The 12864-nt window shown below is 44.7% G+C and overlaps 1 protein-coding gene across 1 annotated transcript in view; it reads left to right on the top strand.

Moving 5' to 3' along the window:
* Window positions 1-1039: 1039 nt before the first annotated feature.
* The window catches only part of Xrcc5 (X-ray repair cross complementing 5), a 99124-nt gene continuing 87299 nt past the window's right edge, over window positions 1040-12864 (top strand). Inside the window, exons 1-5 of the mRNA XM_006972228.4 lie at window positions 1040-1180; window positions 4156-4269; window positions 6867-7050; window positions 8702-8750; window positions 9971-10093. Coding sequence (XP_006972290.1) covers window positions 1160-1180; window positions 4156-4269; window positions 6867-7050; window positions 8702-8750; window positions 9971-10093 — 491 coding nt within the window. The 5' untranslated portion in view covers window positions 1040-1159. The remainder of the gene's footprint in view (window positions 1181-4155; window positions 4270-6866; window positions 7051-8701; window positions 8751-9970; window positions 10094-12864) is intronic.

Here is a 12864-nt window from a genome sequence, read left to right as displayed (position 1 = left end):
TTATTCATTTTTAGTCTTAAAAATTTTGTATGCATGCATCTGTATGTGGGTATGTGCATCTAAGTGCAGGTGCTTGTGGAGGCCAGAAGAGGGCATCAGACTGCATGGAACTGGAGTTTTGAACTGCCTGATGTGGATACTGGGACCTGAACGACTCATCCTTGCAAGACTAGTTCTTTCTTTCTTTCTCTTTCTTTCTCTCTTTCTCTTTCTCTTATTATGTACACAGAAGAGGGCACCAGATCTCATTACAGATGGTTGTGAGCCATCATCTGGTTGCTGGGAATTGAACTCAGGACCTCTGGAAGAGCAGTCAGTGCTCTTAACCTCTAAGCCATCTCTCCAGCCCCCACTAGTACTTTCTTAACCCGTGACAAATTTCCTCCAGCCGCTTATTTACTTTCTTTTCTCTTTCTTTCTTCCTTTCTTCCTTCCTTCCTTCCTTCCTTCCTTCCTTCCTTCCTTCCTTCCTTCCTTCCTTCCTTCCTTTCTTTCTTTCTTTCTTTCTTTCTTTCTTCTTTCTCTCTCTCTCTCTCTCCCTCTCTCTCTCTCTCCCTCCCTCCCTCCCTCCCTCCCTCCCTCCCTCCCTCCCTCCCTCCCTCCCTCCCTCTCTCTCTCTCTCTCTCTCTCTCTCTCTCTCTCTCTCTCTCTCTTTCTTTCTTTAAAAATGTGAGTGCTCTTCATGTATGCCTGCACATCAAAAGAGGGCACCAAATTTCATTACAGATGGCTTTGAACCACCGTGTGGGTGCTGGGAATTGATTAACCGCTGAGCCATCTCTCTAGGCTCCTTTATTTACTTCTTACTATTTATTTATTTATTGTGATGTGTGGGACACGTGGAGGTCAGAGGACAACTTGTGGGAGCTGGTTCTTTCTCTCCACCAAGTGGGTTCCTGGAGTCGGACTGGGGTCGTGAGGCTTGATGACAAGAGCGAGCCCAGATCTAGCGTTTTCAGCAGCTCAAAGACAACAAAGCCTTACCGAGGGAGGCGGGGAGAGAATTGTACGCATGCTCACAGCCCAGGGGCAGGCTTTTCCCCGCGCTCTTGCACGCAGAGCCGGAAGTGTAGGCGGGTGAGTCGCCTGGAACTGAGTTGCCACCACTGTAGGTTTCTGTCCGGAAGAAAAATAACCAAACCGCCCGTAGGCCAGCAACATGGCGTGGTCCTCTAATAAGGTACTGAGAGCTGGGCTTTGCGCCTGACCCAAGCCTGGGATCTTCAGAGGGTGGTTCGGTAGCAGGAACTTGGGGTCGCCGCTGTGCCAGCACTGAAGGATGGATGCCCGAAAGCGAAAAGCTTGGGGTTTGGGGTTCTGCATTTGAGCCTTGTCCACCTCCACGCCCCCGTTAGCCTCCCTCCGGCCTCACGGGCTCCTCATCCTCCCTCCCTCCCTAGCTTCCTCCCTTCCACTTTCTATGCGCTCCACCTGCTAACGCGGGCGCCCCTTACCGCCTCTGAACCTGGGGTCTTGAAAATCTATATAGGAATTGTATAAGTTATCCAGGATCGTCCCCTACGTGACAGGCTTGTAAAGCTTGAGATGGGGATTCTGTGAATAAAATAACTCAAAGTAGAGCGTCATATTATTACCTTCCTAATAATTTAGTATCTCGAATTTATTGAAAGCTTACTGTGTGAAGCACGGAACTAAGCCTTGGATTCCCATTTCATTAAATCTTCACACCAACCCCTGAGATGAACATTATTGTCCTTCGCTTGTAAGTAGGAGAACCAAGGCACAAAGAATTGAAGTGATTAGAACATGGTCACCCTTTCCATAGGTGGTAAAATACGGATGTGAACCCAAACCATTTTCAGAGCCCTGAAAAAAAAAAAATCCTCTGCATTGCAAGGAATCTATGACCCCTGGCTTCCTAGGTTAATAAAGGAAATTACAGTGAGCTTTAAAGTGATATTTTGATCACCAGAGAGAAATATAATTGCGATTCCTTCATTCTACTTACCCATTCATTTCATACAGGCAGACAAGATAGGGGTTAACCGATCTGTTTTCCTCCACCCCCATTTGGGAAATTTTGATTAAATTATGAACTCATTGTGAACTCATAATGATGTTGCTCTTCTCCTTGGTTCTTTCAGTTGCTGAAAACTTTGTAGCTCTCATGAAGGGCTTATTTGTGGCAGATGTACTTCCAATAAGATTCTGGCAGGTTATATTGCTTCAGTGCAGGAAAGAGTTGCTATACTCTTCCCAGTCTCTCTGCCCTGGTTTTCTTACGGCTTCCAGAAAAGAATTTAAAAGTATCACAGACCATTCTTCTGGACCAGAATTTTCATACTGTGAAACTCTTTGATGTTTTTTTCTGAATCTCTAATTCTTGACAAAAGACTTCTGGTCCTTTAGTGTTTGCGAATTTAAAAGTAGGTTTTGTGGACATATATTAGGTAAACACAGCCAGCATATTTTGTGATTCTTCTTAAAACAAGATTTTTTTTTTTTATGCTGAGGGAATCCCTGTGGGGTGTAAATTGAATTCCTCTCAAAGGTTCTCTGTAGTTTATTACTGCTTGTCCCCAAATAAATTGTCATTGCTTCTGAAATCTGTTAATATGACCGCATCATGTGGTTCCATTCTTTATGAACAAAGAGAAAATAGTGTTTCCTTTGTGTGTTGTAAAAGTCAAATTTAGGAGTCAACTCCCTAGTGTAGGAGCTCATCGAGGTTTTGCAAACACCTCTGGAGACAGGTGGTCCCTGACTCAGAAAAGAGCGCCTTCTTCATTGGTCACTTTTAAATCTTTCTCTTATAAGATAGGATGCCCAGAATTGCTCACAGTTTTTCTGATCAGCATACAACAGAGATGAGACTGCTAGAGTCAAGACTGTTAAATTCTGGAAACAGCCTTACACCTCACGTAGTCTGGCAGTTTTATGTGTGACTGAATTAACAGTGAGCTTAAGTGACATTCCCATGGAGTCAGAGCTGATTAACTGGTGGAGATGGGACTAGAACCTGGGTCTCTGGATTGTTAATCTAGGATTTTTTTTTTCCACCAAAAGACCCTTCATTTTCTTCCTTGAATACATTATGGTGTTGTTATATCTTAACATGTTTTCGAGGATAGAATGTTGAAGCTGTATCACTTTGTTGACTCAAATCTATAGTTTACTTTAAGATTATGAGTTATGGGCTGGAGAGATGGCTCAGAGGTGAAAAGCACTGGCTGCTCATCCAAAGGTCCTGAGTTCAATTCCCAGCACCACATGGTGGCTCACAACCATCTATAATGAGATCTGGTGCCCTCTTCTGGACTGCAGGAATATATGCAGAATACTATATATATATATATATATATATATATATATATATATATATATATATATATATGTATATATATATAATAAATAAATCTTAAAAAAAAGATTATGAGTTATTAGTTCAGGTCTTTTAAAGTTTATATATGAATAAATTTTGTATGCAAAATACATAGTTTCACATGTGTCCATTTTGCATTTAGTTTGTTTCATTTCCTTAGTCCCTGTGATAATACTAATCATCAACTCCACAGACTGTAGAATCGCAGGGTGAGAGGGGCCTTTGGGCCTGCCTCTGGCGGGGATGGTCTTTATTATGGTAATTGATGTGGAAAGACCCATCTTAACTATGGGCACGGCCATTCTCTGGTCTCTAGGTTGTGGAAAAAGCAAACCAGACGCTAGTTTGTGTGCATTCATTGTGCCCTCTCGACTGGATGTAGTTTGACCAGCTGATGCCTTGACTCCCTCACTGTGATGAACTGTCACTGGGAACTGTGAGCTAAAATAAAATAACTCCCCGAAGTTACTTTTGTTGGGGTGGTTTATCACAGCAGCAGGAAAAGAAATTCTAGAGAGTCCCCAGGATACGATTGCTATTTAATGGCCGGTGCTGTTGCTTATGACTGTAGCTTCATTACTCACGTGATTGACTCCTCCATCTAGCTTGCTGTTAGGGAATGTTAGGACTATCCGCAGGTTCTCCAGAGTGGAACTTTAAATGTCTTACGTGCATTCTGTCTGTAGCCCATGCCTCCTTCCTTTATCATTCCTCTTCTAAATACCAGTATGGGGACGCATTTCAGAATCTTTGCTAATAACTTCTTTTTTTTTTTTCCTTCCCTTGGGTACTTTTTTGGGACTTGTTTCTAGGCGGCTGTTGTGCTGTGTATGGACGTGGGGGTTGCCATGGGTAACTCCTTCCCTGGTGAAGAATCCCCATTTGAACAAGCGAAGAAAGTGATGACTATGTTTGTCCAACGACAGGTAAGTTTCAGATTAACCTTAAGCTTGTTAAAGGGGCTGGGGATTTAGCTGAGTGGTAGAGCGCTTGCCTAGCAAGTGCAAGGCCCCGGGTTCCGTCCTCAGCTCTGGAAAAAAAAAAAAAAAAAAGCTTGGAACCCCTGTTTTACAGAACCCTCATTGCCTTCCGTTCCTAACAGAAGACGCCGGCCTCCTCGGTATTTCCAGCCTGGGTTTTGCAGGATCTGGAGGGCTTTCTTACATCTACTCAAGCCTGATCGCGTTTGCCTTTCCTGATCTGACCCCTTCTCTAGATACAACAGTTGTAGGCAAAAGCAGAAGGCGCTATGGAATGTTTCAAAGAACAGTCCCCGGGGCCCGGCGGCGGCGGCGGCGGCTTGCATCTGAATCCTTGCTTTCCCATGTCATTTGTTGACCCCGGGAGCTCAAGCAAGCCCTTCAGTGTGTTTGAGCCTAGCCCCGTTATTCTTCAGTGCATACCAAACTAACCCCCCAAAACGTAGCATCTTAGCGACTTCAGAAAGAAGTCCTTGCTCACAGTCGGTGGCTTTAGGATGATGAGGCAGGCCCAGTTCGGGCTCTTTCCCAACCCCCTTCCCGTTAGTTGCTTGTCGCCGAACAAAAACACTCGACAAAGCAACTTAAACGTAGAAGGAGTTATTTTGCTGCACAGGGCCCAGGCAGTCATGGCAGGGAAGTCATGGCTGTAGGAGCTTGAGGCCGTTGGGCACGTTGCATCTGCAGTTAGGGAACGGAGGGAGGCAAAGGTTAGTGTTCAGCTCCCTCTCGCCTTGTTCAGCGCAGGGCTCTAACATATGGTACAGGGTCCCTCACAGTAAGGGTGGGTCCTTCCCGCCTCAGTTAATCTAGATAATCCCTACAGGCTAACCTAATCTAAATAATCTCCCACAGCCATGCCCAGAGATTTGTATCTCATGCCAAGTTGACAATATTAGCCATTAAGCCCTCTTTTTTTTTTTTTTTAAATTGAGACAGGATCTTTCCCGGTAGCCCAGGCTGGCCTGGAACTCTCAATTCTCATGTCTGCCTCCCAATTGATGGGATGAGAGGTGTGAGCTACCGTTTTTTGGTAGGTGTTTTTCCCTTGAAGCCTCTTAGACAATTACACCCGGGTCGGGGCTGGAGCTGGAGTTATCCGAAGGCTCCCTTGGTGTGGATGTCCAAAGATGGCAACTCACAGAGCTGGATGGTGATGCTCTATGGCAGCCGTGAACTCGGTTGGGGTTTGCCCATCAGAGACCCTTTACGTATAGTCTTTTCACAGAGTTTAGGAGTCTCACAAGGTAACAGCTACTTCTAAGGGATATTTTAAGAGGAAATAGTTCCCAGAGGCCCCGCCTGTGTGCTTGTTACGGTTTGGCTTTAGAAGTCCCAGAATGCCTTTGTGTTGTTTTGTATTTACTATTAAGTCGTTAAGGCCAGCTCACAACTAAAGATGGAGAAGGAATTAGACTCTTCTAATAAGAAGTAGCCTGCAAATGTAGGGAGAAAAGGAATAGATGGTGGCTGTCGTGGAGACTTCTAACATAATGCTTCAGTGCCCTGTGTACAAAGTAAGAAAGTAAGAATCCCTCTCAGGTAGAGTCACTTTTTTTTTTTTTTTTGGTTTTTTTCGAGACAGGGTTTCTCTGTGTAGCTTTGCGCCTTTCCTGGAGCTCACTTGGTAGCCCAGGCTGGCCTCGAACTCACAAAGATCCGCCTGCCTCTGCCTCCCGAGTGCTGGGATTAAAGGCGTGCGCCACCACGCCCGGCTAGAGTCACTTTTTTGAGTAAAGTGATTCTGTAACCTGGGCATGGTGGTGTACGCTTGTAATCTCAGCTCTCAGAAGGCTGAGGCATTTGAGGTCTGCATGGGCCACACAACAAGTTTCAAGCCAGCCTGGGCTACAGGAAAAGACCCTGCCTTAGAAACAGCTCTCCTGGTTTAACTTCTATTGCTGGCATAAAGAAAAAAACCAACAAAAACCTAATGAAACATGACTTAGAGAAGAAAGGGTCTATGAGAGCTCACAGTTCCAGGCTAGAGCCCTTGGGTCTGTGGCAGTGAAGGAGGCAGGAACTGGACACTGCTGGTCACATCTGGCATAAAGCCGAGAGCAGAAAGAGAAAGAAGCGTGCACGCTTATTTGTGCTGAGGTGAAAAGTAAGGCTTGTAGATAATGAAATATCTGCTTAGGGGCCGGAGAGATGGCTCAGAGGTTAAGAGCCCTTGCTGCGCTTCCAGAGGACCTGGGATCCATTCCCAGCACCCACGTGGTGGTTCACAACCATCTGTAACTCTAGTTCTGGCTGAGCCATACTCTTTCTGGGGTACCAGGCACAAACATGAACAGACATACACACAGGCAAAACACCCATCTACGTATAATAATAAAATGATCTTTAAAAATGAGAAAGAAAGAGTCTGCTTAGAGCCCAATTGTCATTGCCAGTAAGTCCCATGTTGATTTAGTCTGGTATCTGGTGGCCCTGAGGACCTGCCTAAGGGGGTGTGATCTTCCTGCTCCCTGAAGCTTAGGTGTCCTCTTCCTTCCAGGCTGCTTGAATACAGTCTTCAACCTTTGGATATTCTGTCCTAGGTATTTTCCGAGAGCAAGGATGAGATTGCTTTAGTCCTCTTTGGCACAGACAGAACGGATAACGCCCTTGCTGGCGAGGACCAGTATCAGAACATCACCGTGCACAGACACCTGATGCTACCAGATTTTGATTTGCTGGAAGACATCGGAAGCAAAATCCAACTGGGCTCTCGACAAGCTGACTGTATCCTTTTTTTTTTTCTTTTTTCTTTCTTTTTTGCCCAAGAAGACAAATTTCTCTTTACCTGGAAATTCACAACCCAGTTTGGTGAGGCTCTTTCAGAGTCTCGGATCTGAACATCTGGACATATTTTCCTCTGAGAAAAAGAGGGTGTGTAATTAATATGGAGTTAGTTAATTAAGTAATTAATGCCCAGCTTCAGTCTTCTAGTCTCTTACCCTTTCTTTGCCTTGTGATACTGAGAGGTTGGGAAGTATAGGAAGGGGGAAGTCTAGGGAATATATGCATGTATTGACTGAGGGGAGGGCGTGATGGTGCTGCTTATCAGCATGTTTGGAGCTTGTCTTAGAGTTCTGTTGCTGTGAAGAGATAACATGACTACGGCAACTCTTATAAGGAAAACATTTAACTGGGGCTGGCTTACAGTTTCGAGGTTCAGTCCATTATCTTCAAGATGGGGAGCATGGCAGCGTGCAGGCAGACATGGTGCTGGAGTCGCTAAGAGCCCTACACCCCACAGGCCGCAGGAAGAGAGAGCAGCCCTGGGCCTGGCTTGAGCATCGGAAACTGCAAAGCCCCACCCCCAGTGACATACTTCCTCCAACAAGGCCACGCCTTCCCAACCCTTTCAAATAAAGTTACTCCCTGTGAACCTCTGGGGGCCATTTCCATTCAAACCACCACAGAGGAGAGAAAGATATATTCAGGAGAGTATAGCGCTAACTTTCTCTGCTCTTCTGGATGAAGGATGTTTTTATGCCAAAAAAAATCAGGTTGATATTCCTGCTGAGATTTCTCATGTCTTCCATAGAGTTGTCTTCTCTGTTGGTGTGGTCAGACACTGATTACAATTAAGTAGGGAGGAAAGGGTGTACTTTAGCTTACAGGTTGTAGTCCAGGATGGAAGAAGGAAGCCAGTGCAAGAACCCAAGCAGGAGCTTGAAGCACAGACCAGCAGAGGAACACTGCTCACTGGCTTTCTCCCCCAGGCTCGTGTTCAGGGACCCGACTTAACACAGCCCAGGCTCACCTGCCCAGAGATGGCACCACCCACAGTGGTCTGCGCTCACCTATGCCCCTCGGTAGTTAAGGAAATGTCCCCCAGTCACGTCAACAGGCCAGTCTGATGGAGACAGTTCTTCCGTTGACGTTTGCCCACCCAGGTGTGTCAAGTTGACAATCGAGATTCGCCATGAAATGAAACCCTGTCTCAAAACGCAGGCACACAGGCACGCACGCACGCACGCACGCACGCAGTTGGGGACCTAATTTTAACGTACTCAGTATTTTTCTAAACAATTAGTACCGTTGTTGACCACTGGGAGGTGCTGCTGTGTTTGGAGTGACTTGCAAATGATGCGTTATGTCTTGCTTTGCATTGAAGAATGGATTGTGATTACTGAATAGGGGTTCTAGGTACCGTTAAATGAATATGCATTAAACCTCTTGTGTTTCTTTTCTTTTTCACACTACTTGTCAGAATGTATGCGTTGATAGAAAGCAGAAATAAGATCTGGAAGAGGGGCGCAGGGGCGAGCCTTTGCAGGTCATCCACTGTCTACGGTTGTCAGTAGTGTGGGCTTTGCTGGGAGAAACTGCAATGTCTGTGGGATGAAGGGAGCATAGGCGCTGTTTCTATCCTTAACTAGCCGAGTCCTGGACGCCCTGATTGTGTGCATGGATTTGATTCAGCGAGAAACCATGTGAGTGTCTCACCTGTGAAAAGCATGGGTTGATGTGTTGAGTATCCTGTGTGGTCTCTTGTTAACCAAGTGGCATGCTAGTCTGGCAGAAAGAATAGTTGACAGAAGTCAGTGCTAACCATCTTAGTTTTTGAAAGTTTAAAACAAAGGACCACGTTTGGTGGGAGTTTCTCTGGGAGAAATACGCATTTGGCATCTTTTCGTTTTCCTATTTGACTTAAACTAATTGCCCCAAATTTTTAAAAAGTACTAAGTGCTATAATCCATAGTAATTATGTATGCTGTGCAGAGTAACTGTAGTCAGCGCCCTGACCCATTATTTGCTCAATTACTGTATCTTGAAAAGTGTGTGCCCGTGAACACATATGGATGCGTTGTTAGGAAAAGCCGTTTTGTGCTGACATCCCAGGCCTGAATCTGTATCATTTTATCTCAGTCTGAATCCTCTGCAAAATCCTGCAGCTAATCCATCCCATGTTTAGTTCCCCGGCAAGACATTTGGAAAGTGAAGGTGCAGGCTGATGCCTTCTGACAGCTGGGAGCCCTCGTTTACTTTGGGAAGCTGTGCTGGTTGGAAAGGATTGTTTTAAATCACGGTGCTAGGAATCAGAGCTAGGGACACAAGAATATTGTGTTTTGTAATGCTGAGCCCAGTGTGAACTATATGAAGTTGATTATGTATTTAATAGGAACTCAACTGAGCATTAAGAGTATGTGGACTTTGAGACTAATCACACATCAGTATATCTAGATTCAGTCCTCAGCCTCTCTGCTCAATGACCAAGTGTATTTTAACTCTAGAAAAAAATTCAGGAGAATCCTTTCTTTAAAAATCCCTTTTTTTTTTCCCCAGCACTCAGGAGGCAGAGGCAGGCAGATCTCTATGAGTTCGAGGCCAGCCTTGTCTACAGAACAAGTTCCAAGACAGCCAGAGAATCCTTGTTTAGGAAAAACAAGAACAAAAAACAATGAAAATCACCCTTTTCTGCGTGTGTGTGTGTGTGTGTGTGTGTGTGTGTGTGTGTGTGTATGCATGCATGTTTTAGCACATGTGTGGAGGCAAGAGGACAACTTCATGGAGTTAGTTCTTTTCTCCACCCTGTGTGAGTTCTGGTGATTGAACTCAGGTTGCAGGTTTGCAGGGCAGTTGTCTTTACCTGCTGAACCATGTCACTGGCCCTCAGAGAATGACTTCTTACTGTGATCACTCTGTCTTTTAGAGGAAAGAAGTTTGGGAAGAAGCATATTGAAGTGTTCACTGACCTCAGCAGCCCCTTCAGCCAAGATCAACTGGATGTTATAATTTGTAACCTGAAGAAGTCTGGCATCTCCCTGCAGTTCTTGTAAGAGCTTGGGAATAATGTGTAGGAAAATCTCGTTCCCTGATGCAGTGGGCGGGCCCCATGTAGACGGCTTATAGGAATCTTCTCTTTTGGCTGAGTAGGAATCTGCCAGATGACTGATTGGCCACTTTATGTGTATCGATTATACTTGTGTTCATGGAACTGTTTTGAGCTGTGATAAAGAGATAAGTGAAATTGTGATATAGAGAAATTGAGCTCAATAGCAGATTACTGATTTTAGATCTAAAGAATGAAGGAATTGAAAAAAACACCTTTGGAGGTTTTTTTCCTGTCTGCATGGATGACGTTAGCAGACTGATAGTTTCACTGTTACCTGGCTCAGAGAATGACGTCTACAGACAGTAGTAGATTGAGGGTAGACAAAACTGTTACGTTAGGAATCAATTTATAGCACATATAGTGTCTTATGTTTAACCCTTTCTCAGGATGCAGACATATAATAAAACGTCATTTGCTGTGTGTATTATAAAATTTGGGAAGAAAACGTGTATTTTAGAGTTTATAAGGAAGAGGTTCCTTCATCTCACGGTAACTTGAATTCCTCCTCTAGCAGTTACTTTCTTACCATGCATCCCCACTAAAATATTCTTGTCATTATACTAATCCTTCCTGCTGCATTTAAAACTCATTTCTTCTTGCCCTATTTCTGGCTGACACAGAGTGATGCTATAGGATGCTGAATTATTAATCTGATCAGGGACGTTCATCTTTCAAATTGAGCACTGCACTAAGAAGCGTTCGTTCAGAGTGGGAGCCTTTGGCCGCTTAGACTGCCTGCCGGGGAATTAAGAACCCCTCTTGCATGCATGGGTGTCCCTCTTAAGACTGCTGGGAGACACCTCCTTCCTCTGGGACTACAGAGAAGAGTTCAGAAGAGCATGCCAAACTGGTACTTGTTAAGATGGCACTTCTGAGAAATTAAGTGCCTTTTAAGTGACACTTCTCACAGAACCGAGGTCTCCTCGGTACTTCAGAAGGCCGGCTTAGCTCAGTTCCCCGCCCGTGGTCTCAGGATGCCTCGTGTTTGAAGCAGATGGTCCTGCCCTTCTGCCAATGTCATTTGCAAGAGCTGCTCTTATCTTTCCGAAATGAGTGCCGCAGGAGGGTACGCAGAAGGAGTGCGGGCTTTTCTTCCCCTTGCTTGTTAGTTGTCTGGTTGCATCCCTTCCCTCGAACATGTTTTCTTCCTAGACTACAGACTCTCACCTGCTGCCGTTCAGTATATCCCATGTATCATCAATTGCTCTAGTTTCATTTAAAACATACGTGTTCCTTGGGCAGTTTTTAGCTTCCTCTCTGGTGAAATGCAGCCTAGAAAGAATTGTTATCGTAACTTGCTCTAGGGTAAACTTCCTCGGGCTTCACTTTCATGTTATTTATCTCTTCCTGGTTGATGCTGCAGTAGCAGTTAGTACCCATTGCCAAGCATCTGCCATGCTGTCCCTGTATGGGGGGTGGGGTGGGGTGGGGAGCGCTTTAGCTTGATGTGTAACACAGGTCATGCAGATCTGTCATGCTAAGGAAATAAAGAGAAAGGGTACCCAGAAAGCCTTATTTTTGGTATAGCGAGCAGAATGATTAATTGCCTTTAAAGTATCCATCCACATAGGGGTGACCTGCAGAGTGTCGGGCGAACGAAAAAGATTACCTTGAATTAGGTGATCTTGCCCTCCGTGTGCAGGAATAGAGTCAGGTGGCGTGCCACAGCACAAGAGCATCACCCTGTCAGGCAGGTGACTGGGTGGCCCAGGTCCAGCTATTCCATCCCAGTTGCTTTAGTTTCCTTTCAGAAAATGGAAGCAGAACTCTCCACTGACTTAGTATATGAGAAATCAATGCTGCTGTTTTTTTGAAATTACCTATCTAAGTACATATCTAAAGTACCATATATGATGTTATCCTAACATGTATTTGGGTGGTTTTTCAGTTTGCATATGGATTGATTATTTAGTATGTTTTAAACTTAATTTTTATGTTCTGTGTTCAAGTGTTTTGTTTACATGTATGTCTGTGTACCTCACATGTGTGCCTGGTGCCTGTGGAGACCAAACAGGGTATGGGGTCTCTGGAACCAGAGTTACATATGGTTGTAGGCCGCCATGTGGGTGCTGGGAACCAAATGTGGGTCCTCTGCAAGAGTAACAAGTACCCTTAACCACTGAGCCCTCTCCCTAGCCTCTGGTTATTAATATGTTTTGTGATTACTAATTCCAACCTGGAGTTAGCCTCATTCCAAACAAATAACTAGAGAGAAACATAACAGAATTGGGCTTTACTTCTGTCTATCAATATTCTGATTTCTGTATAAGATTTTTTTTTTTTTTCCTTTTTTTAGTTTCTCGAGACAAACTTTCTCTGTGTAACAGCCCTGGCTGTCCTGGAACTCACTTGGTAGACCAGGCTGGCCTCAAACTCACAGAGATCCACTTGCCTCTGCCTCCCTAGTGCTGGGATTAAAGGTGTGGGCCACCACGACCAGCTCCTGTAGAAGATTTTAATTTGTACAATAGCATTTGAATTTTTAAGTATTTTATGTTTCACAGCCTCTTATTTCTTACTGTGATTATTTGTCGTGTTGGGGTTGGATTCAGGACCTCATGCATGCTAGGTAACTACTCTGTCACTGAGCTTCATACTGTTATTAGATCCCTATAGGAACCCTGGGGGTCATTGGTAGCCTCTCTAGTACTCTGGTGTGCTTAGTGTTTGTCAGGGCTTGCTCTGGAAGCATTTCTTCCTGAACTTTAACC

The sequence above is a fragment of the Peromyscus maniculatus genome, chromosome 13 (assembly GCF_049852395.1).
Source record: "Peromyscus maniculatus bairdii isolate BWxNUB_F1_BW_parent chromosome 13, HU_Pman_BW_mat_3.1, whole genome shotgun sequence".
Taxonomy (NCBI): Eukaryota; Metazoa; Chordata; class Mammalia; order Rodentia; family Cricetidae; genus Peromyscus; species Peromyscus maniculatus.
Note: the sequence above shows the minus strand (reverse complement) of the source record. Positions and strands in the feature narration are given on the sequence as shown.